The sequence below is a fragment of the Alternaria rosae genome (assembly GCF_020736505.1).
Source record: "Alternaria rosae strain MPI-PUGE-AT-0040 chromosome Unknown BKA58scaffold_3, whole genome shotgun sequence".
NCBI classification, from domain to species: Eukaryota; Fungi; Ascomycota; class Dothideomycetes; order Pleosporales; family Pleosporaceae; genus Alternaria; species Alternaria rosae.
The window spans coordinates 1,399,698-1,421,644 of NW_025763572.1; the positions used below are offsets into that span (position 1 = coordinate 1,399,698).

The 21,947-nt window shown below is 53.2% G+C and overlaps 10 protein-coding genes across 10 annotated transcripts; 5 read left to right on the plus strand and 5 right to left on the minus strand.

Annotated features, from left to right (window-relative positions):
• Positions 1 to 66: 66 nt before the first annotated feature.
• Positions 67 to 1,574, plus strand: BKA58DRAFT_409896 (pyridoxal phosphate-dependent transferase; the record flags this gene model as incomplete). The annotated part of the gene is made up of 3 exons (XM_046172179.1): positions 67 to 395; positions 454 to 1,079; positions 1,135 to 1,574. 3 exons carry the CDS (start codon positions 67 to 69, stop codon positions 1,572 to 1,574), a joined length of 1,395 nt encoding a protein of 464 aa, XP_046027539.1.
• Positions 1,575 to 1,919: 345 nt separating this feature from the next.
• BKA58DRAFT_124182 (uncharacterized protein) lies at positions 1,920 to 3,616 on the plus strand. Its single transcript, XM_046164233.1, has one exon. The coding sequence runs from the start codon at positions 2,264 to 2,266 to the stop codon at positions 3,398 to 3,400; it is 1,137 nt and encodes a 378-aa protein (XP_046027540.1). The 5' UTR covers positions 1,920 to 2,263; the 3' UTR covers positions 3,401 to 3,616.
• A 559-nt stretch (positions 3,617 to 4,175) lies between these two features.
• BKA58DRAFT_380051 (uncharacterized protein) lies at positions 4,176 to 5,020 on the plus strand. The gene is made up of 2 exons (XM_046169868.1): positions 4,176 to 4,556; positions 4,609 to 5,020. Exons 1-2 carry the CDS (start codon positions 4,403 to 4,405, stop codon positions 4,812 to 4,814), a joined length of 360 nt encoding a protein of 119 aa, XP_046027541.1. The 5' UTR covers positions 4,176 to 4,402; the 3' UTR covers positions 4,815 to 5,020.
• Positions 5,021 to 5,229: 209 nt separating this feature from the next.
• BKA58DRAFT_124229 (uncharacterized protein) lies at positions 5,230 to 6,092 on the minus strand. Its single transcript, XM_046164234.1, has one exon. The coding sequence runs from the start codon at positions 5,865 to 5,867 to the stop codon at positions 5,412 to 5,414; it is 456 nt and encodes a 151-aa protein (XP_046027542.1). The 5' UTR covers positions 5,868 to 6,092; the 3' UTR covers positions 5,230 to 5,411.
• A 1,048-nt stretch (positions 6,093 to 7,140) lies between these two features.
• On the plus strand, positions 7,141 to 8,021 carry BKA58DRAFT_409898 (uncharacterized protein; the record flags this gene model as incomplete). The annotated part of the gene is made up of 2 exons (XM_046172180.1): positions 7,141 to 7,458; positions 7,491 to 8,021. 2 exons carry the CDS (start codon positions 7,141 to 7,143, stop codon positions 8,019 to 8,021), a joined length of 849 nt encoding a protein of 282 aa, XP_046027543.1.
• A 541-nt stretch (positions 8,022 to 8,562) lies between these two features.
• BKA58DRAFT_399762 (uncharacterized protein) lies at positions 8,563 to 9,494 on the minus strand (the record flags this gene model as incomplete). The annotated part of the gene is made up of 3 exons (XM_046171562.1): positions 8,563 to 8,672; positions 8,719 to 9,366; positions 9,425 to 9,494. 3 exons carry the CDS (start codon positions 9,492 to 9,494, stop codon positions 8,563 to 8,565), a joined length of 828 nt encoding a protein of 275 aa, XP_046027544.1.
• Positions 9,495 to 10,937: 1,443 nt separating this feature from the next.
• BKA58DRAFT_124348 (thioredoxin-like protein) lies at positions 10,938 to 12,199 on the minus strand. The gene is made up of 3 exons (XM_046164235.1): positions 11,679 to 12,199; positions 11,106 to 11,615; positions 10,938 to 11,011 (listed from the first exon to the last, which is right to left on the minus strand). The coding sequence occupies exons 1-2, from the start codon at positions 12,034 to 12,036 to the stop codon at positions 11,200 to 11,202; spliced, it is 774 nt and encodes a 257-aa protein (XP_046027545.1). The 5' UTR covers positions 12,037 to 12,199; the 3' UTR covers positions 10,938 to 11,011; positions 11,106 to 11,199.
• A 547-nt stretch (positions 12,200 to 12,746) lies between these two features.
• Positions 12,747 to 14,584, minus strand: BKA58DRAFT_428032 (transmembrane amino acid transporter protein-domain-containing protein; the record flags this gene model as incomplete). The annotated part of the gene is made up of 6 exons (XM_046173002.1): positions 12,747 to 12,916; positions 13,107 to 13,169; positions 13,209 to 13,547; positions 13,601 to 13,747; positions 13,801 to 14,210; positions 14,409 to 14,584. The coding sequence occupies 6 exons, from the start codon at positions 14,582 to 14,584 to the stop codon at positions 12,747 to 12,749; spliced, it is 1,305 nt and encodes a 434-aa protein (XP_046027546.1).
• An 867-nt stretch (positions 14,585 to 15,451) lies between these two features.
• BKA58DRAFT_380071 (uncharacterized protein) lies at positions 15,452 to 16,946 on the plus strand. Its single transcript, XM_046169869.1, has one exon. The coding sequence runs from the start codon at positions 15,547 to 15,549 to the stop codon at positions 16,552 to 16,554; it is 1,008 nt and encodes a 335-aa protein (XP_046027547.1). The 5' UTR covers positions 15,452 to 15,546; the 3' UTR covers positions 16,555 to 16,946.
• Positions 16,947 to 17,563: 617 nt separating this feature from the next.
• BKA58DRAFT_124433 (uncharacterized protein) lies at positions 17,564 to 20,245 on the minus strand. Its single transcript, XM_046164236.1, has 3 exons — positions 18,813 to 20,245; positions 18,372 to 18,776; positions 17,564 to 18,283 (listed from the first exon to the last, which is right to left on the minus strand). The coding sequence occupies exons 1-3, from the start codon at positions 20,091 to 20,093 to the stop codon at positions 17,993 to 17,995; spliced, it is 1,977 nt and encodes a 658-aa protein (XP_046027548.1). The 5' UTR covers positions 20,094 to 20,245; the 3' UTR covers positions 17,564 to 17,992.
• Between the last annotated feature and the right edge of the window lie 1,702 nt (positions 20,246 to 21,947).

The following is a 21,947-nucleotide window of genomic DNA, read 5'->3' on the forward strand; positions in this document are numbered from 1 at the left end:
CGGATGTTTGCAGCCCCGCGGTTGCGTCTCCTAGCCGTGAACAGCCGCCTTCAACCCCGCCCAAGCATGTCGTCACCTCGTGCGCGCGCTGGCTCCCGCCTTACACAGATCTCCAAGCATTTAGACTCCAAGCCCTTTCTCGAATTGAACACTCCCTTCTCCACTGAACGCACCGCCCGCATCGAAGACGAACAAGGCAATCGCATACCTCCCAAGAAGGCCGAAGAGTTTAAGAAGGAAGCCAAGAAAGAAATCAAGAAGGAAGTAGAGCAAGTGAAGAAGCTTGCGCCGGAACCACCCAAGAAGATGTCGAGCCAAGCACCACACCCTGCCCTGCTCATTCCTGGGCCCATTGAGTTTGACGATGCCGTACTTTCGTCTATGAGCCATTACAGGTAAGACACCTCCATGGCATTTACTGTTCATGCTGTTCGCAACTACTAACCTCATCAGCGAATCGCATGTCGGCCAACCCTTTGTAAACACCTTTAGCGAAGTCCTCGGAAACCTGCGCAAGCTGTTCCTGTCCACCGACCCTGCCGCGCAACCCTTCGTCATCTCCGGCTCTGGCACACTCGGATGGGACCAAGTAGCGGCCAACTTGGTTGAGCCTGGCGATGAAGTGCTCGTCCTACACACTGGCTACTTTGCCGATTCGTTCGCCGACTGCTTCGAAACCTACGGCGTCAAGGCTACACAGCTCAAAGCACCCATTGGCGACCGACCACAACTCGATGAGGTGGAGAAGGCACTAAAGGAGAAGGAGTACAAGATCCTGACCGTCACCCACGTCGACACATCGACTGGTGTGCTCAGCGAGATCAAGGCATTGAGCGAGCTTGTCCACAGGGTTAGTCCCGAGACATTGGTCGTAGTTGATGGTGTCTGCAGTGTTGGCTCCGAAGAGATCCGCTTCGACGAGTGGAAGCTCGATGCTGTCATCACAGCTTCACAGAAGGGCATTGGCTGCCCAGCTGGTCTGAGTATTATGATGGTATCTGGCCGCGCGATTGAGAGGTTCAAGGCGAGGAAGACACGACCAACTTCCTACTTCGGCTCATGGAAGAACTGGTTGCCCAGTGAGTATCTCAATTCCCCAATATAAGCACATCAATAAAACTAACACAACCGCAGTCATGCAAAACTACGAAGCCAAGAAGGCGTCCTACTTCGCTACACCCTCCCCACAGCTTATCCACGCGCTCGATACTGCACTCAAGCAGATCCTCGCCCGACCCGTTGAAGACTACTGGGCTGCACACAAGACCGCGTCGCAAAAGGTCAAGAAGGCTGTTGCTGATCTCGGCCTCAAGCAGCTTGCTTCCAAGCCGGAGAACCAGGCCACTGGTATGACCGCCATTTACCTACCCGAAGGTATGACACCTCCGGATGTTCTGCCCAACCTCATGAAGAAGGGTGTCATCTTCGCTGGTGGTCTGCACAAGGAGATCGCAACCAAGTACATTCGATTCGGACACATGGGTGTTAGCGTCACCGACCCGAACCGACCAGACATCACCAAGGCGATTGAGAGCCTAAAGGAGGGTCTGGCGGAGGCTGGCTACAAAGCATAGTCGGTGAGTCCTGCCAGCCTACGAAGGAATTGATTTAGTATACCATATACCGAACTATCCGTTCGGAACAAACTTTCCCATACTACTACTAGTTGTACATAAACGGAGATTCATAAATAGAACACAAACTCACTACCAGGCCGCTGGCGCAGCGTGATGATGAGTACAGTGGCTATGCCAAATCCCTTGCACACTCCAAACCGGCAGCTCTCCACCAACGGCAGCGACATAGACTCTACTGTACATGCCCGAAGCAAATATTGATCGCTAAATCACTGAGATCAACCAAACTAGCCTACACGAGGCTAAGTTGCCAAGATTGCCCAGGAACAGCAACCTATGATATGAACTGCCGGCCCGTTGCCACCGAATGAAATCATCGAATTCTCTCCACACCACCACGCTTCTAACATTCCAAGATGCGGCAAGTGGGTCTGGCAAGGCTGTGTTCCTGGTGGTGTATTCCGATGATGAATGGGCTTTGACAATAACGTACTTAATTCCCTCGATGCAGCGGCGAGTCTTCGGAGCTCTGCAATTGCTGTAAATCCATTGCGCATCGTTGTTGTTGTTGTTGTTGGTCTCCAGCATTACTATCCTACCTATCTCTACTTGATTCTTGGGGCTAGCAGCAGTGCCCAGAAACACAACCGTGGCTGTTGTAAGCTTGGAAGCTCCTCTCTTCCGTGATGACGTCTACATCGCGAAGTCTACAACACACTTGGGACACGGCATGGGCGACTGCACCACCCCAAGCATGCGCTACACTACGCAATCTCAACGGCGCTGTCGCATGGGGTGAGACATGTGTCTTCCCCGAAGAGGATGGTGATCCGATACCCTTCAGCATCAACACCGCTTGCATGCCCTGGGTGACATCGAATGTCTACCCATCGCCATCCGCATTCTACTCGCCCGCCACCGCATGCCCGGAGTCTTGGACGGCCGTTGCTACGCAGACGACCGCGAGTGGAGAGGGCAGTGACAACAGATGGGTAGATGGAGAAATCGGGTTGCAGTGTTGCCCCGATGGGTTTCAGGGAGATGGAAGAGACGGATGTCGACCAGGAGGTAGTGGCAACTTCCCAGTTGTTGAATGTGGAGAAGCGGACGCGGAAGAAAATGAATCGAGGACATACGCTGGTGGATCGTGGCCAGCGAGCGCGACGCCGAGTATCACTGCGTTGCACTTGAGGTATCAACCCAGTGATGCCGGCAGCGTAAACCCGACTGCTTCAAGCACAGCGACTGGTGCATCCGCAAGTGACAGCAGCGGAAGCCAAGGAGGAGGAAGTGCTAATGACAACAATGGAATCTCGACAGGTGCCATAGCAGCTATTGCCACCGTCATCCCACTAGTCATGATCCTCGGAGCATTAGCACTGTTCCTCCTATGGAGGCGTCGGAAGAAGAACAAGAAAGCAGGATTTGCATCTAAGCACATGGGAGACGAGAAAGACGATGACCCAACAAGACCCATCGACGACAACGCAAACCACTCCCCATCCGCCTACCACGCCATACCCAAAGGGACGACCGCAGCCCACTACGCCAACTCGTCACAAAACCCACACGAGACCCCCGAATGGAACGTCGAGATGGACGCTACAGAAGCTGAGCGTCAGAAACTCGCTAGTACTGCACCGGCATATGGAAGTTCCACGTCAGGACTGACTCCGGGGAATGGAGAAGAAGCAACGGAACTTGCGGGATTGGCGAGGGTGCCGAGGAAACCTATTGCGCCGGTGGAAATTGATGGTAATGCTGTTGTACCGGAGGTGGGAGACGCGTATATACCGTATCGGCCTGGGAGGGAGGGGAGCTAGGAGTTTGATACCCATATATTCAATCTATCACTGTCATTTCGTCGTTATTCTGGTTGTAGATGGCAAGGCTGTGACACGTGCTGTCTCTTCATGTCTGCCTTGACCTTGTGGCGGGTATGCCTCGGAGTGCGCCCTGACTATGCAGGCTGAGTATAGAGCTCGCTCTTCTACACTCATGCGCCTTGTATGTTCTTCTTTACACCGGTTCTTGTGGATACTGATGGTGAAATCTGAGGGAATTATGCATCTGTATGTTGCGTTGGCCTCTCCATGTCCAATCGATTGCCAAGGCCGAACGCAACAAGAAGGCTGACTTCGGCACGCTGGACGCTCTCTGCCTGAGGCTGAGATGAGTGTTTCTGTGATTGGCCTTGTTTGACTTACAAGCGTCATTGGAGCTCAAATCTGATGTTGTGCGGGCTGAGTATCGGGCTATGTTAACGTCCTCCGCACCGGTGAGAGCCTCACTTGCACTGCTGACGAACTTTGTTCCCCGGAGAAAGCTCTTGGTGCATGTACTATCCAATCGTTCCTTCAGGACCCATAGCTCAGACGTCGTAGCGTGGGCATGTCTGTGGTCATTGGGTACTTCATGGCACACCTTCAACGCCTTGTCGGCGTTAGCGGGAATTCTAATCTCTTGCTACATGAAACGCTAACCCGAACGGCTCCTACGAGCCCGATGTTCTTGAGGTACAGCGACAGGCCTCTGTGACTCAAAAACTTAGATATAAATGCACCACACGCCGCTGAAGGTTTGGAACCTCATCGATACAACTTTTCATAATGCCGAAAAAGGTACATACCATGAAGAAAATGCTATAAAGCCCTGGGGTACGGACGTTCTGTAATGATGCCATACACTTCCACCTGTTCCAATTAAGTCTTTGGCACCTTTGGTACTTGCAGTGTCTTGACTTACTACTGTCTTCTGGCCTCACTTACCTTACTGCTTGCCTACTTCACCCTCCCGTTACTTGTACCTCTCCAATAAGCTACCTTATGTCTAACGCAGACAGCTCTACAGAGCTTGTCTTGCAGATATGCTTTGGTATATTTGGTGTCTTCAGTACCGTTGCTACCCTGGCTGGTCTTCACCATCATGTTTCGCTTGGCTGCGTTTTAGTTCGGCGGCTAAGGGGCCGCTCCATCCCTCGTACGTACCATATGCAATGAGCTATGATTCATGTGTCTGACCACTTCCTAAGATGCCCATGACCTCGAGGTAGAGGCCGCCAATACCAGCCTTGAGGACCTTGATGTCATTGCCGACTATTCGACCCCACCCGTGAGGAGACCTACACTACCGCCTTCCTACAAGCAGTCCGGTGAGAGCTCCCACTTTGGGAGCTTTCTGAATGCCGATATCGATGTTGTTCCTTCCAAAAGTGAGCCTAATATCTCACAACATTGAGTGGAAGGGAAAACGACACATGCGACTGAGTTGTCAGCTGGTATGTCCTCCATGGAAAGAAGGCTTGGGGGATCGTCATGGCGCATCTCTTTGTCATGCAGATGTTGTATATTTTTACCCATTTTCCTTCGTTACATACGCGAAAAGCTATGACGATAGGTGTACTCCAGTAGTCCGTGTGCAAAGACAATCTAAATCATGTTGCTATGTTCATCGCTTCTTTTCGCAGTGAATGTTATATTTTCAGCAGTTCGGAATGTTGAAGTGGAACAAAGCGCAAATACGGGAAAGATGCTCGTCATTGCTACAATATGGAACATAAAACAAAACAGCCGCGTGACCGTAATGACAGTAGCAAACAAAACCAAGACTATAAAACCCAAAGAAAGTACGAGAGCCTAATCAATTCCAGGTTCTATCTAGGAAATGAGTTTCGATGTGGTTACGGTTCAAGAGAAAGTAGGTCAGCGATCTGAATCTCTTCTTGGACAACCATGTCTGTCGTTCGATACAAGAATTTATGCAGCGACAAGATAGGAAAGAAAGAAGAAGGTCATCTTCGAGCCGAAGCGATATACACTTGGGGTATGTGACATCTCAGAAGTGTCTTCTCGGCTTCACAAGACCAAACTTTTCAGCATCCCTTCGTCCCAACACTACATCGTATGCGGGATTTTCTGTGGTCGTCACCCAAAACCGGGTCTCTTGTATATGTTTGGTATTGCTTCCGAAGCACCAAGTCAAATCGACGTATCCTTCCACCCCTTCGCCTCGATGGTTGGCGAGAACGCACTCCGTTTTTTCGCTTGTATGCACTGGAACGTCCAGTACTTGCAACATAGGCCGTGAAATGATGCTTTCCGTTGTATTTGGATCGCATGAGAGGACAGCTACCTCCCAAGTTTCCAAACTACCCTTCGTTCGAGAGCAGATCTCGATTTGGGTCGGCTGAGGGATTCGTTGTCTTCGCTGGATCTCGTTAATAATGGCCGATGACGGTGGAGGGCAACGCACACCAAATGACAACAACCTGGAGAGCCCACAATCGTACATTTCTTCGTAGTCAGTTGGGTAGCGGGTAGTATTTCGTGTTTCGTGTTTCGTGCGACGATGCAATGGTGATGTTAATGCGAGTTGAATCTAAGTGTGCTTTTCGAGTGTGATGATAAGAGTCCTCCAGGAACTTCACGAGGAGGACCTTTCGCCTATAAAGCGACCAATAGCCCCAGGCACACGCTTCTTTGCGCAGGCGGGACCTCTGTATGACCCTGAAGGACTGCGCATAAGACCGCTCGAGCGACATGAAAGCTCTGAGGCGTTGTTGGGCGGGCCAAATCCAATGAGCATCTTCAGTACTTTCGCCAGTGGCGCAGCATATATCCTTTTGACATCTAATTGCATCACCAGAGCGGATTGATCTCGAATGTTTCTGCGTCATAGCCTGAAAGAAGGCAACCATTGCCTGTTCCTGCAGTGTCAGAGGGGCGCAGCAGCGCATGCTCTTTACCTATCACTGTTCGAGCGCAGCCTCGTCAGCCGAATTCTGATCTTCAAAAGGTTTATATCTTTCATCTCCGTTGCTCCCTTAGTGAGCTCGTGATAAAAGACGGGATGGAAACGATGAGTTTCGCAGACGCATTGTTCATGTAGTGTGGAGTTGATTGCAGGCGAACTGCGAGGCATGCGGGCGTGGCCCGACTGTGCAGGTGCCCGCCCGGGCGCTCGGGAGGCAATCACTAGCGCTAGCGCTAGCACACACCTGGGCATCTAGAGCAATCCGCAGCACGCGCCGAAACCTTGGAATCTCACATACACCAGCGTAGCCATGATGCATCCTCTTGGCTGCCTACTCACTTGACCTTCCATTTGATTCGTTGTTTTGCGAGATCCAAAGTACTTTCGCTTGTGCTTTCACCTTCACGGATAACAACTGTTTCGTCGTTGAAAGAAAGATAACATCGACGCATGCGAGCGACGATGATCATCGACTTCGCAGCGATCTATAAGAATCCAGGTTTCATTTGCAGAAGTGGCTTATCACTGGTGGTAGGGGTGGGTATACCTTCGCGATGAATGAGATGTAGGCCCGACGATTATGCCTGCATCCCAGGCTGAGGGCTGCTTGGTATTGCCGATGTATGCAGCTTCACTCAGAGGTCCTTCTGCCTTCTTCATACGCATTGTCTATCAACTGCACATGGTGCGTTGGATGACGTGGAGGCTCGTTGCGCAGACTCGAATCCTAGGTTTAAGATATATGGGCGCAATGTGCGACATCCATACGGGGAACCTCGCTTGAAGGCTATCTAATCACAAAATGACAACAATGTCGTCACAAGATCCTCTTAATCGGTTTGTTATAGGGTATCCGAAGCTGTCTGCGCAGATGGAGATACTACCTGAGCTCGCTGTATTCCGCAGGTTTGGGGCTCTCAATGCTCAAAACCTGTTGTACATGCAGGCTGAGCTCACGTATTTGGAGAACAAGCTACGAGAACGGCAGCTGGCCGATCATATCGATCCATCGGGAAAGAGGGCAGCATTTGCTCTGAATTGGTTCTGGCTGCGTGAATCCGAGAATGCTGGTACAGGCGAACAACTGGAGCTGGTCATGAGAATTAGGGAAACACTCAAAGAGTATAGTGTGTTTAACGGTCCTCCAGGGTACGCACAGAGCTGACTACGGCAGATGATGCTTTAGCACAACAAGCCAAGATTCTCAAGTACCCTCGGCCTAGCACTTGGGATCTCCACCACATCCAAAACTATCTACAGTCTGCAGAAATGGGCGAAAATGCGTTGAATGGAGCCGACGCGGAGATATGGGGCTCTGCCTACAATCGCAAGTCCTACAAGCCAGATCTGGTGACTCTATGTCCTCGCGCAAAGAAAGACGCCTTTTCGGCATGGGCTGCGGAGAGTACCATCACCAACCTCTTCAGGTGTGGCTGTGCTCGTATCATGAAGCCTTCTCGCGTCCATGGAGTGGTCGGCTACGAGGATAGCACTATTTATCGCATTACCTATTGGATCACCAGTATACTCGCATCTCTCATACCGATAGCATCCATCGCAGTGCTGTACCGCGTCCAGTCCATGACTGCACGACTGGGAATCATTGCTGGGTTCAATGTTCTGGTTTCTATTTGCTTGATGGGTTTGGCCAATGCGAAACGCGCCGAAATGTTTGCTATCACAGCTGCGTGAGTATTCCCACGTCTATCTTAATGCCTACCTGCTGACGAGACCCAAGCTTTGCTGCTGTACAGGTCGTATTTGTCGGGTCTGATAGGAGCACGGTAGGATGAGGATTATTTTGAATTCAATCGCAAAGACAAACGACTCTTTCTAAATGGAGATATGGACATGTCCAAAGAAAACAGTATTGGTGACCAATTACCCCATAACTCCTTCTCTTAGCCTCGGTGGAATCTATGTCGGCTGTATACGCTGCAAGGAAAATTGTCGGTAGATGGCATCCGCTGTACCCACCCACATACGTGCGCCACCAACTTCATCACATCAATCATCCGGCCACTTAGCCGTTAGAGCGACTCAGTCAAGGCTCGCCCCGCTCCCCGTCAGTTCACACCGATTAACAATCCAGGCAAGAATCAACATAAGAAGTCGTCGCCTTTCTTGTTACCCCTCGGTCCACTGCGATCAGAGACCAAGACAATCTCTGAGCGCATTCAAAGGCCGTATTCAGGATGTATCCGGGTGCGTGTAGTATGTTTGGGGTGCAGTGTCAGTGTTTCCGTGCCTTGGCTGCTTGTGCCTGTTCATACTTCCTCATCTCCTCTTGCTCTTTCTTGCGTCTTTCTTCAGCCTCTCGCTGTTTTTTAGCAATTGTGTCAGCTATCCCGCGTCAGTGAAAGCCCATGGTTCACGATCATAAACTTACAGTCGCCCGGAGGGACCAAAGTTCGATAAGCACCGAAGAAATCGCGTTTCCCTTGTAAGAGCCCCAGCTCTACGATTGTATCACTCCCAATCACGAGTTCGAATATCTCCAGATCTACCACGTAAAAGGTCGACATTTCATATTTTGGTCGGAAATTGGGGACTTTTCGAGAATCGCTGCACCACCACCTTGCTTTGACCTCGCCCAAGCACGGCACCTCGGTATTATCGCTGAGTGTTATCCTGATCGGTTCCGTACTGGGGCTAGGTGACAGACCAAACACCTCTAGAAATTGAGGAGTGACCAAGTTGTACTTGCTTTGCGTATCCACAAGAACAACGCCAGGATTGGATTTTGACCATTGACGGCGATCTTTGTCCCATAAGGAGACATCCACCTTCCTTTTGAAGTTCTCGTTCTTCTTTGCGGGTGTGAAGCTGCGTCGGAGCTTGTGTGATAGCGAAGGAGCATCGCATCTCGATGTGCTGGACGGCCGATATGATTCGAGAAATCGTTTGAACCTTGGACACGCTGCAGCGAATGCACGTTTGTACCACTTGCTCTTGTTCTTAATAAATTCGCGATCTTCATCCGTTTGGCTAGAGATCCGGGTAGGACGCGCCGGGTTGGATGGTTTGTTACGCTCACCTTCAATAGTATGTTAGCTACTGTCAAACATTCTATACTGCAAGACTTCTTAGCTCACTGTGCATAGAGAAACACTTCTTGGCTTTACTGGTTCGACCCAAGTCGGTTGTGAAGGTTCGGTTGTCCATAGCGGTAAAAATGCAAGAAATGGAAAGCGGAAGGCGATGTTCGCATATATCACGCATTGTTACAGGAATTCAAGGGCTAGTCTAGTAGTAGGGCTCATCAGGGCTGTGCTGGGTTTGATCGGGCTGATTTCAGAGGCCTGATAAGGTTGCCTGCTTGCTGTGCCACATCAGAGTGGCGGCGACTGAGTTACCGGAGAGCGCTCAGCACACACTTGGGCGCTCGACTGGTCAAGATCCGCTGAGAGCACCGGACAGACGTGATCATAACAGACCTAGACCTTGCGCTGGTGGCGCAGCCACTCTGTAAGGGGTATCCTATCCGCATATATCGTTGCTCTGACAGGAAAAGCATGTTGTGAAAACCCAGGGATCACGAGGATGTCTTCCACGAGTAAAGTGTCTAAATCATGTAGATACCATTTAGTTACTGTAAACCACGCTCAATTCGACATCCATACCGAATGCTTTCCCGAATGCGAAGTTTATGGCGTGCCAGTATTATTCATGCAATGAGCAACGGTTAAGCCGCTCAACGATCTGACGTTTGGAGACTCGGCCCAAGCGACACACAGCGCTTACTTTGAAACGAAGATGTTTGCCTCGAGGAACCTGCGTTCTATGCAAGCGGTCAGAAGCTCAACCCGTCCGACTGCGCAGTGATCCAACTCGACGCATATGGGGCAAGACGAACTCACCGGATACGGTAAACGCGTGGTACAGACGCTTTCTCCACGTCCTCAGCCGTAGGAGCTCAGCCTGGGGTTCACCAGCATGCAGCATGATTGTTGCACCGGTCAGATTCGTGGAAGTGTGGCGCAGCATGGTACTAGATTGCACCGCCGGTGGCTCCAAAACCACGGCGATAGTGGACAGTGAAGCTACTGCTGTTTAGGTCCAGACATCGTTGTGCGTGCTATGCTAGGAAACTGCCTCGTCAGGCGCCTTATCTAAGTGACGTCATTGAACGTTAAATGTACTCCTGATGTTGCTCTTTACTCGTCGCCGCGGTCTTGAAGAGGTTGAGCAGCCATTGTCAGGCCCGAGCACAATATTGGTGTGTATTGTGTCTTGATGTATCGATCAATGTGCAGGCTCGTTCTGGCCGAGCATCGTTTTCCTGGCGAGCGTCCGGGGGCTGTGCTACCATCCAACCTCGGAAGCGAGTCGTCCACCGGTCACCAGCAACGATTAGCAGGCAGTGTCTCATGCATGAAACTGTTAAAGCGTTCGTTCGGTCTGCTATCGCGTGGGTCTGAATGATCTTGCTAGTCGCCATGGAATGCTTTGGTGTGTATACGCAACCAGAGAGACCCCGGCACAGACCCGACCACTTTCCAACGTACCACTGCCTAGGTACTACTGCGTCTACTCTGGCCCGAGTTGACCTTGATATCTGAGCATTCAGTCTATTATTTTTCGAAATGTGGAACTTCGATGATACGTTGTGTGAGGATTTACCTACGTAGAGGCATAGAAGTAATCCGATTCAAGAACTTGCCACTCGGAATGTGTGTGACCTAGGCATTTTGCATTAGCAGGTAACCGCGAGTTATCGCAGAGTAGATGAGATATGCCAAAACCTGGAAATGTATTCGATGAAGTATCACACACTTTTCCCAAGCTGCTAAAGACCTGAACACCGCGATAGTGACACGGAACAGCCCTGCGCCCGAGACAGGCGTGTGCAAGCGCTCCATCAAGCCCTCTAACCATCCACCTTAGCCGCACTATCAGCGACCTCATCAGCCGTCTCAGCCATCTCCTGATCCTCCTTCTTCTCAGCCTTCTCCGCATCACCCTTACTCGGCACGCCATCCTTGTTATCCACAAGCTCCTTCACGACATCGACCGTAGCCGCCGGGCCACCGGGCTGCACCGCGAGCACCTTGCCCTCCTTGTCGACAACAAAGACACCGCGCGTCGTGCTCTTTGGCGGCTTCTTGAAGCCGATGGCGGAGATGAGGCTCTGTGAAGGGTCGCAAAGCAGGGTGTAGGGGAGCTTCTGCTTGGTCTTGAAGGTGGTGTTGGCTTTGGGGCTGTCGGCTGAGAGACCGTAGATGGAGTAGCCGGTTGCGGTGAGGGGGTCGTAGGAGTCGCGGAAGAGGCAGGCTTGTTTTGTGCCTGTAATCGCACGCGTTAGTACTGCTCTGCGAATGCGATGGAGATGTTAGGGGTGCGACTTACATCCTGGCGTTGAAGCCTTGGGGTACGTGAACAGTACAACGCCGCCCTTGCTCTCCTCTACAAGCTTTGCAAGCGTTGTCTTGTCTCCGTCATTCGTCTCAAATTCTCCGCCAAAGGACGCGAGGTCAATTGTGTCGCCGACCTTGGGTGGGCCAGTCGCAGCGGCAGCAGACTCGCCGTTGCTCTTGCCGACAACAGCTTCCTTGACAGCTTCGACCTGCTCAGTGACGGTTTCCTGGACTTTCTCGACGACAGTCTTCTCGCTCTCGGGCTTCTTGTCCTTGGCGGGCGCCTTCTTCTTCGTTGGGCGCACAGGCGCTGGGGGCGCTTCCTTGCGTTTACGGAGCTCGACGGGCATGTTGAGAATAGAGTCGCGAGATGATATCGCAGTCGCGTTAGTGTCGCGGGGACGTATAAACTTCAATCAGGGGGAAATTGGGCAGCGAAGAGGTCGGGGTTGGACGCTTGAACGCTCGTGGAAATCGAGGTGGGACGGTTGGCTAAGGGCAGGAGTACGAAACCAGCGGAACAGTGGTACAACCTCGCAATATGAACAATCGTACCAGTTCGCGGGAAGACACTCTCGGCCAGATTCAGTAAGAACTATAATATGTGCGTCGTCTAGTCAACGGACGCAGCGTAAGCATCGTGGTGAGCCCGAGCGAGGCCAGGTCGTCCAGCCTCCTCACTTGGCATTCCCGTCCACATCGATATTAGCCAGATTACCTGAGCCTGCGTCTTTTCTTCGGGAACAGCTTATTTCGGACGCGCACTGGGGTAGGAGAGGCTTGTCATTGGCCCGTGAAGTGAGGAGTCGTGAGATGCGCAACGCTCGGTTGTGCAGGTCCCGGCGCGTCATAGCTTCCCGTCCGCGATGCTACCGTTCTGCAGCAACACTGTCTCCCGAAAAGCCCATGATTGATATGGAATGCGTTGCATTTTCTTACCTTTACAGCACAAGTGCGCTTCTAGTTAATCTACATCTTAATCCTTCCCGAGGTCACCCCATAACGCCCATCAGCGAGCCCAGACAGGCACGAGAATACCCTTCCAACTCACGCGCTACATCTATGCATCGTTGGTAACTCCTGAAACCCAGCCCACAGGATGCCAGTTGTCGTCGCAAGAGAATACCTTGCCACCAGACCCGCGGTTCAACGCCCATCCAGACGACCACATACCAAGCCCAAACTGTAGCGCGGAGTCAGCACTCGTTTTGTAACGTCTTGAGGAGTGGACTCACAATGAGCATGCCTAGAATGTCAATAGAGATATTTAAGATGGTAAAAGCTGTTTGCGAAGTCGACGAGAACAGCTTACCGTTCTTTTTTATAGTGCCACAGCCACATCAGTGGAGGAAGCGCATCTACACTCGTCAGCCAATGCACCTACCATTATTCACAGTGAGTCGTATTTGCAGTGACTTACAGCTAAAGCAACTTCCAAAGAGAGCTCCGATCAGTCCCAACAACAAATTGAAGTTCGGCACTGCTTCAGCCAAGATTCAGCTTACCAGCCATGCGCCTGTACATATAACGCCCCAACTTCCCAAGCTCTTCCAGCTGTTAGTAGATGCTACATTTGTGCCCTTCCATACGCGAAAGTAGATGTATTTGGTCGCTACAGAGCCATTGACTACGCCTGCGACGATGATTATGGGCAGCGCGATGCCAAAACAAATCTTGCTGACGAGTGGAGATGCCGAACCAAGAGCAGGTGAAGCTACGAGAGGCCCGGCGTAGTAGTATATGATGACGGAGATGAGCATGTAGAATATGACTGCAATTCCCTGCTCGAATATGAGAGCTTTGCGAAAGTCGCGAGGGTCTTCGAGTTCGGATTGGAACGAGAAGAAGGCGACGTGTCCAGCTGTGTGAGATTGATAGACTTCATTGCGAGAACAGGACAGGGTAACAACATACTGTAAGCTAGGACGATATTCATAATGGGTGCGAGTCCTTTGACGAGTGGTACATCGGGCCGCACAGCAACGATGTTGCCCATGTCTGGCTTCTGGATACTAATCGCGATCATGGTTACCGTAACTGCCAAAATGATGGAAGCGCAAGCTGCGATATGTTAGTCACGAGTTTACACGAAGCGATCGGATCCTTTGGCCTACAAAAGTAGCCAAAGTAGCTGATGTTCTTGAACGTTCTAGGCAACCCTAGCAGGAAGGAGATGATCAGTCCGAGAACAGTGAAACCGATGGTGCAGGTGCCGTGGTCGGTCATCGCATTCGTCGCGACCGCAAAGGTCAAGATGTGCGCCCCCATGATGAAGATTAGGACTAGTAGTTGTCCGACAGCAAGCACCTCGCGAACTACTGGCCCGCCAATGAGCATGCCGCAATCCGCGTAGTTTGCTACAGACGGATGAGCCAGCTTGAATTCGCCGATCAGATAGCCAGTGTATGTAGCGATGATGCCTAGGAAGTATATGCAGAGGAGACCGGGGACGAGACCGAGGATCGCGAGAGCTTGTGGAAGGGCGAGGACACCTAGTGAAACATTCTCTGCGAGCATCACTTGACTACGTTATTGAGATGATAGTGCGAAGGTACGAGAGGCTTACGAGTGCCGACATTCCTAGCAATTGAAAGTCAGCGATACTTCAAAAAAGGATGTCACGCCCATCGAATGATACATGCGGTACGTCGAGAAGTGTCGAAATACCGTTGACTCTCGTTCAGTGACACTACACACGGCATTAGGTAGCTTATGTACTTACCACCACTTGCACGTCTTATACTGTATATCCGCACCTTCCTCGTTGCCAAAGACATCATGTTCTTCAGCTGGCGCAGCTTGTCCTTCGAGGTCCGCCGACGGCGTCAATTGCGGCTGGATCAGTTGCTCATCTAAAGGCCCTTCCGGTGTCGTCTTCTCCGCTGTGTGCTTAGCCATGACTTCGTGCCGCATAGACAGTCGCTGCAGTCGCGCAGGTGTTGTTGTAAAGTGGATCGATGAAATACGGAGAACAGAGAGGGATGCAAGAGTAAGGAATCAAAGGATGACAGAAGCCGGGATATCGTCATAGCTGGCGTTGTCGTGACACGGTACCAAGCTGGAATACTGCAAGCATGAGCGCAGTAATGAGCTCGTTAATGGCCATACAACTACGGGCGGGGTTCGATCAGTTTTAGGGCCGTGAACTGATGTGGGTCAGACGAGTGTTTGCCATTGCAAAGCATGATCGAAAGTGCGGTTGAGATATCTCTGTGTACCATGGAAACTCGTAAGATAGGGACATGCAGGGAGAGTAACGGACAGAGGAGCACTTGGATTAGATGGATTCAAACGCGTATCTCGAGATAAGACGTAGCATCAGACCAGTGCCACATACTAGTGTAATGATTACACCAGCTATGCGGTGGAGTGCCGAGGCACTGATTGCAGACTTGGAGTGTGGTAGTGAACCCTTGATGCCAAGTTTCGGGCACGCATCTCCATCAATTTGTACACTGGATGCGGATATGAACCGTTCTAAAACGCGCGACATGAGAAGAGAAGGCCATGGTGGAAGAGCAACGACAGCGACTGCGCGGTTTCCAGTTAGAGACTGCATGTCAGGAATGCTGCGTGTCAAGTACTGTTTAGACAGAGATCTGAGTCGCTATCCATGCGATAGGATTACCATAAGAGATAGTGGTGTAATGGCAGTGATTGAAGCGGGGAAGAAGAGTCTCCAATGGAATCCTAGGTAGTTGTTAGCTACGTCATCACGTGAATGCGTGGGCAAGCGCGATCCTGGGCTGCCGCCACTCTACTCACCATCATCTTCCCCCGCACGTAAGTCAATCGCACCAGACTGTCAAACCAATACCCTCTTCTTCGCCTTGCGACGCCAATTGCATCACACACACGCCATGAACTCCGACCTGGGCCGCCCGCGGACGCGAGCGACCCGCAAGCGAAATACTACCTCGTACGCAGACGACGACGACGATGACGACGACACGCCCCTCGGCTGCCAATCCAGACCGCATAAAGCCAAAAAGACGAAGAGCGCACCCGAAGTAATCGACCTGACGGGAGATTCTCCCAAGAAGACTCCTGCTAAGAAGAGAGGCAAGCGCGACGCCGATGCGCCTGCCGAAGAGAAGCGTGCGAGAGTGTTCCGCAAGCAGGCACCACAAAGCTACCTCGCGATTAAAGAAAGAGCATTCACACAGCGCCTTACAGTCCTTTCGCGTGAACGCTGTGGAAGCGATGATGTGCCCGAGGAGAAAGTCGTTGTTGCAGGCTCCACAGGCAACGTCTACACCGTCTCAGTTGGTCTCGTCCCAAGCTGTGACTGTCCACACGCGAACAAGGGCAATCAATGCAAGCACATCATATACGTCATGCTGCGCGTGCTGAAGGCACGAGAGGACATCGCATACCAATTAGCCCTCATCCGCTCTGAGCTGCGCGAAGTCATCAAGAACGCCCCGCCCATTCCAGGCGTTGAGACAGACGGGAAGGACGGCACGGAACAAGAAGGCCAAGACGGCAATCGCAAGCCCATCGAGGGTGAATGCCCCATCTGCTACGACGAGCTGGGCGAAAACGAACCCATCGTATACTGCAAAGCCAGCTGTGGAAACAACGTGCACAAAGCCTGTATGGCGAATTGGATCGCGGCCTCGAAAGGCAAAGCGACTTGTCCATACTGCCGTGCCAAGTGGGAGGCAGACACAGGCTTCGAGGGCAAGCTGGGTGATGTCGATACAAAGAACTTGGAGAGGAACGAGGACGGCTATGTCAATGTCGCCGGACACCTCGGCCTCAGTGGTGAGCGTGATTATTCCACATATCATCAGTACTGGGTCCGACGGCATTTAGGCCATGGTGGACGGAGGAGGGGTGGTTACGATTACGATGACGACTACTAGGCCCATTCTTGTCGAGGCATGCGTAGGCAGGAATTGTGTATTTGGCGTTCAGGACAGTGATACCCAGTAGCGACAGGCACGCGGCACCGTGCAAAATAGTCTTTCATCTGTTGTATGTCTACACCAAGTGCTCCTTTGATATAATGTTTTCTCGCTTTCCTTCGTTCAATATCATGCGTATTCACTTTCCCCATCTTCAAATCCACTCACCTCGGCCGCATCGGAAATTTAGCACAAATAGCGATCGCCACGTCCGCGGGCGCAACTCCCCCAACATACCCACCTTCCACAGGGCGTCTTGCATAATCAAGAAATCGATCCACATGATCTGAACATGTCACCTGCATCCGCTCGCCTCGGAAACCGAGTCGTTTCCAGCCCCACAACCCTTGCTATTCTGCGTCAACACGAGCAGCATAACGGACGGCCTCGGCGAATTTATTCAACCCCATCTATAGCTTGTGTGCTACCATCCCGTCCGGTGCCCAATACGAGCGTATAATGACGCGTACCAATCTTGCGAGGACACGATCCCAGATGGGGTCTATTGATATCAGATGTAGTATAGATCCACACCAACCAGTGTCTGCTCGAGCCAGGAGTGATCAACAACAACAGCGCACGTTCCCTCCACCAACAATAAAATGCGTAACACTGCGAAAAGGCTGTCGGCGTCTGAAAGCATGCTGTGTGTAGTTATGTATCCTGTGCGACGGTAACTTGTAGCGGCTCGAAAAGGGAGCGGAGCTGAATGCGGATGGCTGAATGAAGCCGTTCTGCACCCGCGAACGTGGCACTGCGGCTGCGGTGGCTGTGTTTGCTTTATTAGACGTTACACTTGTGGCCGATCATGCGAGAACGTGCAAGCGGTGGCGCGATGATGTACAGGGATGGGGTTGGGACAGTATGCAGGTACAGTGATCAGCTTTGCAGATTAGGTTTGTGTCACTGTGGATCTGGTCACGACTTGCGATAGAGTTCGACGTGGGCATCAAGGGAAACGTTATCACTAAAACTCAGTAAAAAGCATCACGATTGAGATTGGAGACAAGATTCAGTCGCAAAGAGTAAATTCAAGAAAGCTAGATAACGCCTGGTCATTTAACAACCGCAACAAAGGAAAAGTCTAAGAACAAGTCGAGTCTCATCAAACATTGCAGCTTGAACACGTCGATGTACCAGAGTCCGACGAGCCTGGGGAATCCGAAGGGTGATGTGGAAGAAGACAGTCAATATATTGTCGAATGTACATGATATGAACTGTCTAGTCCCGCCTTTTACGTGAACAATCCATCACAAAGGAAACCACCCAACGCTTTGCCCCTGCCCGAGGGAACTTGATAAAGTAGACAGACAAGACATGCGAGAATGCGGATCAAGCGATCCTACCAACAAACGACACTAAGAAAACGCAAAGCTCATATACAAGAGATGCACTTTAGCGCTTAGTAGGTGCCGTAGCCGGAGCCGTAACCGCTGCCAGAGCCGTAGCTGTTGTCAGGGGTAGGGGTGGGGGCGGCGGAGGAAGAGGCAACGGTGGAAGCCTCAGGAGTCTGGGTGGAGACGGCAGCAGAGCTGGAAGCACCGCCGTAGCCGCCACCAACGGGGTAGGCAGCGCTGGACTCAGCACTGGCGGGGACGGTGGAGGAGGGGATAGCAGTCTCGCCGGTGGGGGTGGCGACCTCAGAGACGAAAGAGAAGCTGGGGAGGACAGAGGTGGCGGGAACGGCACCGGTGCCAGTGGGCATGGCGGGCTTGGTGGAGGTCTTGAAGCCAGTGGGGCCAGCAGGGTAGGGGTTGGTGCCGTTACCGGGGACGGGGTACATGGCAGTGGGGACGGCGGGCATGCTGGAGGAGGCAGTCTGCTCAGAGGGAACCTCGGGGGTTGGCTCAGGAGCGTTGGGGGTAGCAGCAGGGTAGTCACCACCCTTGGTAACGGTGACGGTCTCCTTGGCAGTTACGGTGACAGTGACGGGAGCAGCGCAGTCCTCACCACCCTCGCTTCCAGCAGGAGTGGAGGGCTTAGCCTCACCACCGGCAGGGCCAGTGGGGTAGGCACCGTTGCCACCAGCGGGTCCAGAGGGGTTGGACTCGGAGTCAGCAGGGACATCACCCTCACCAGTGGGAGTGGGCTTGACGGTGATGTACTTGGTGGAGGTGGAGGTAGACTTGATGGTGGAAGTGACATCCTCCTCACCGGCGGGGCCAGTGGGGTAGGAGCCCTCGCCACCAGCAGGGCCAGTAGCCTCAGAGGGAACCTCGCCAGTAGGAGTGGGCTTGCCGACAGTGATGACGACAGTGGAGTACTGGGTGGAGGTAGAGGTGGAGGTGACCTCAGTGGTGACTGGGTGAGCAGTCGAGCCAACACCGACGGTGTAGACGAGGGTCTCGGTGTAGGTCTGGACGACCTCAGAGACGGGGTAGGAGCTGGTCATGGCCGAGGTGGGAGTGGCCTTGGGGAGGTCAGACTCAGGGCAGACGGTGGTGCCAACTGCAATAACGCTGGTGACGAGCGCGGTGGAGTGGGCGGGGCAGTCAGTGACGGTAGGAGGGCAAGCAGTCTTGGTGAAGATCTGGGTGCTGTAGATGGTGGAGGTCACCATGTCGCTGATGGGGGTGGAGGAGACACCGCTGGGGACGGCACCAGTGCCAGTGGGGTAAAGAGGGTAGCCAGTTCCTGCCATGCTGCTGGTGGCAGCCTCAGGAACGACTGAGGAGGGGACACCTCCGTAGCCGCCGCCGACTGGGTAAGAGCCGGAGGGGATAGCAGAGCTCATGCTGACGCCGGGAACGACGGAGCTGCTGGTGGCAGCCTCGGGGACAGCAGAGGATGGCTTGCCACCGTATCCACCACCAACGGGGTAAGAGCCGGAGGGGATAGCGGAGCTCATGCTAACACCAGGAACAGAGCTGGAGCTGGCGCCAGCAGGGACCGATGAAGAGGCGGCAACGGGGACCGAGGAGGAGACACCACCGGAGGGGACAACGGCAGAGTAGCCGGTGCCGTAGGCGGAGGAAGCAGCAGCAGAGCTCATGGTGGGAACGACAGCAGAGCTGGAGGTGGCAGCCTCAGGGACAGCGGAGGAGGGAGCTCCGTAGCCACCGCCAACGGGGTAGCTGGCCATGCTGCTGGAGACACCGCCAGCGGGGACGCTAGGAGTGTAGGTAGCATCGGCAGGGGTGCTGGAGGTCTCGAAGACAGGGGAAGAGGACTGGATGTATGGGACCTCAGCGGACGAGGAGACGACCGGGGTGGCAACAGACGAGGAGACGGGTGTTGCTGAGGTGGAGGCCTCGGGGGTCTCTACGGGAGTAGCAGAGCTGACAACAGCGGAGCTGACGACGACGGAAGAGCTGGCGACAACCGGGGGCTGGGCGCCGTATCCGCTGCCGTAGCCGTTGTTGCCACTCTCGTAGCTGTTTCCACCACCGTAGGAGTTGGTGGCACCGTATTGGCGACGGGCCTGGCGGTGGCTGCGAGCCTCAGCGGCATCGGCGGCGGCGAGAGCAGCCAAGAAGGCAACGGTAAGCTTCATCATGATGAATGTTCAAAAAATCCTGGCTCTTAAAACTGAAGGGGTATTTGACGGTGAATTCAAAAGGTCCAGGCGAAAACGTTGATAATCCAGGAAAGAGTGACTGGATGTTCAAAGAATGTGATGTCCGAAGACAGTTGATAGCGAGTGTGGTAAGGAAAAGTTGCCTTGGGTGAGGAGAAAAAACACAGCGAGGGAGGGCGGTATATGAACTCTCTGGCTGACAGTTGCAGGATGGGGCCTAAGCACCTGGGTGGCTGCTAACGGCAGCACAGATGCGCCTAAGATGGTCGGCCCCTGGCGGGTGTTAATTTCGTTCAGGAACAACCGGCGGCAGGGGCCAGTCAGCGGCGTTCTTAGCCAGGAACAACTTCAGGGGGATGCATGAGCCTAGCCACTCAGAAGAGCCAACGCGGAAGCTCGAGGCATGGCAGCCGCTGGGAAATGCGCCGGTCGCGAGCTCTCGTCGCTGAGAGGCGAGACTTCACGTTGCCGTCGACTCGCAGCGCGGTGAAGCCGCTGGGAAAGAGGTCACGATCTTCTGCCTGCTCGCCCCCCGTCGCGCTGGGCGTGTGCGCTGGGATGGCCCTCGACATTCTCGTCAGTCCGTCTCTTTGCGTGCCGACGACCCCCATAGATTGCGTTTCAAAGCGCTTGGCCAAAATAGAAAGTGACCATGGCGCAGATCCTCCCTGCTAGGAGCATCGACAGGAGCGGGTACATGGCAGATGCGCGCTGTCGGTGAAGGCATACAACCGTGCCGAGATTCAGCGCAAAGACGCAGCCGGGCGAGACCAAAATGGACTCGCGCAGGCATGCGTGAGATTCGGCCCATTCTCCACTGCCAGCACACGGTGCGACAGGAGAGACAAAGTGCCACCGTCGACATCAGCTCGTGTTGAGGGCGCTTTCGTGTTTGCGGGGACGCTTGTCGATAGGCGTGGATAAGGCAGCGGTGGAGCAGTCGATGGAGTGTTGGCCGTCTTTGTGCAAGCGTGGGCCATGGTGCGACGCGCGAGCGCGACCTGCTCCTGCCGCTTCACATGTCTGCACAAAGCGCCCCAAAGTGACTTCATCGCCGGCGCGCCTGAGTCGTCGTCGCTTTCGACTATCCCATGGTGAAGCACTGAAGCTTCCGTGGCTTCTAGTCGGCATCGCGATCCCTTCTGATCTCGCATCGCCTCCAACGGTCCGCCGAACGAAGCCACAGTACCACACGTCCTGCGTCCTTGCTCTCTCTGCTTCAGGCGCCCAGCAAGGCCACACCCTACCATGTGCATCTGAGACATGCCACCGCTGTCAGTGCATTTCCGCATAACACACAGCCACAACCCCGTTCGCATCCAGCATTCGCGACTACTTTGACCGTCTCAGTCTGTCGCAAGTCCTCAATTGCCTGGGTGCCTCAAACGCATCCCCTTTGGCCCTCAGTGCCGCAATCCCAGTGCCGATGCACGCGATATGCACGATGCTGGAGAGACGTGGAACTGGCAACTGGGTCGTAAGATTGATGAGGTTCCACGCCTAGTCCCTGCAAAAGCTTGTCTTCTCGTAACGAGCGACATGAGCATGTTCTCGACTCTCAACGAACGTTGACTGATCTCTCGGAAATGAGGTCGATAGCTCAACTGTTTTCGTCACCTTTTTGGTGTTTGTTTCCATGTTGCGTGTGGCTGGCCGCCCGTCTGCAATGTCGCTGGTGCTTGTGTTGTGCCGCGGCGTGCGAGGTAAATGAAGCAATACTGTTGAAAGTGCACATGAAATTCTTTAAACATTGCGCGCAGAGAATTATGACCGACCGCAGAATATGCAAGAGCGATGAGGCGCTAGAGACGAGTTCCAAAGAAGGAAGTGACG

Coding starts and splice junctions, on each gene's coding strand:
- BKA58DRAFT_124229 (XM_046164234.1), bottom strand. CDS start 5,867: ATGTACGATTGTGGGCTCTCCAGGTTGTTGTCATTTGGTGTGCGTTGC.
- BKA58DRAFT_380071 (XM_046169869.1), top strand. CDS start 15,547: ATGAACTCCGACCTGGGCCGCCCGCGGACGCGAGCGACCCGCAAGCGA.
- BKA58DRAFT_124182 (XM_046164233.1), top strand. CDS start 2,264: ATGACGTCTACATCGCGAAGTCTACAACACACTTGGGACACGGCATGG.
- BKA58DRAFT_124433 (XM_046164236.1), bottom strand. CDS start 20,093: ATGATGAAGCTTACCGTTGCCTTCTTGGCTGCTCTCGCCGCCGCCGAT. Junction 18,777..18,812: donor AGCCCACTCCTACTGGCGAG/GTTCCCTCTGAG, acceptor GCTGGTGGCGAG/GGCTCCTACCCCACTGGCCC. Junction 18,284..18,371: donor TCCCCACTGCCATGTACCCC/GTCCCCGGTAAC, acceptor CTGGCACCGGTG/CCGTTCCCGCCACCTCTGTC.
- BKA58DRAFT_380051 (XM_046169868.1), top strand. CDS start 4,403: ATGTCTAACGCAGACAGCTCTACAGAGCTTGTCTTGCAGATATGCTTT. Junction 4,557..4,608: donor AAGGGGCCGCTCCATCCCTC/GTACGTACCATA, acceptor CCACTTCCTAAG/ATGCCCATGACCTCGAGGTA.
- BKA58DRAFT_124348 (XM_046164235.1), bottom strand. CDS start 12,036: ATGCCCGTCGAGCTCCGTAAACGCAAGGAAGCGCCCCCAGCGCCTGTG. Junction 11,616..11,678: donor CAAGGCTTCAACGCCAGGAT/GTAAGTCGCACC, acceptor GTGCGATTACAG/GCACAAAACAAGCCTGCCTC.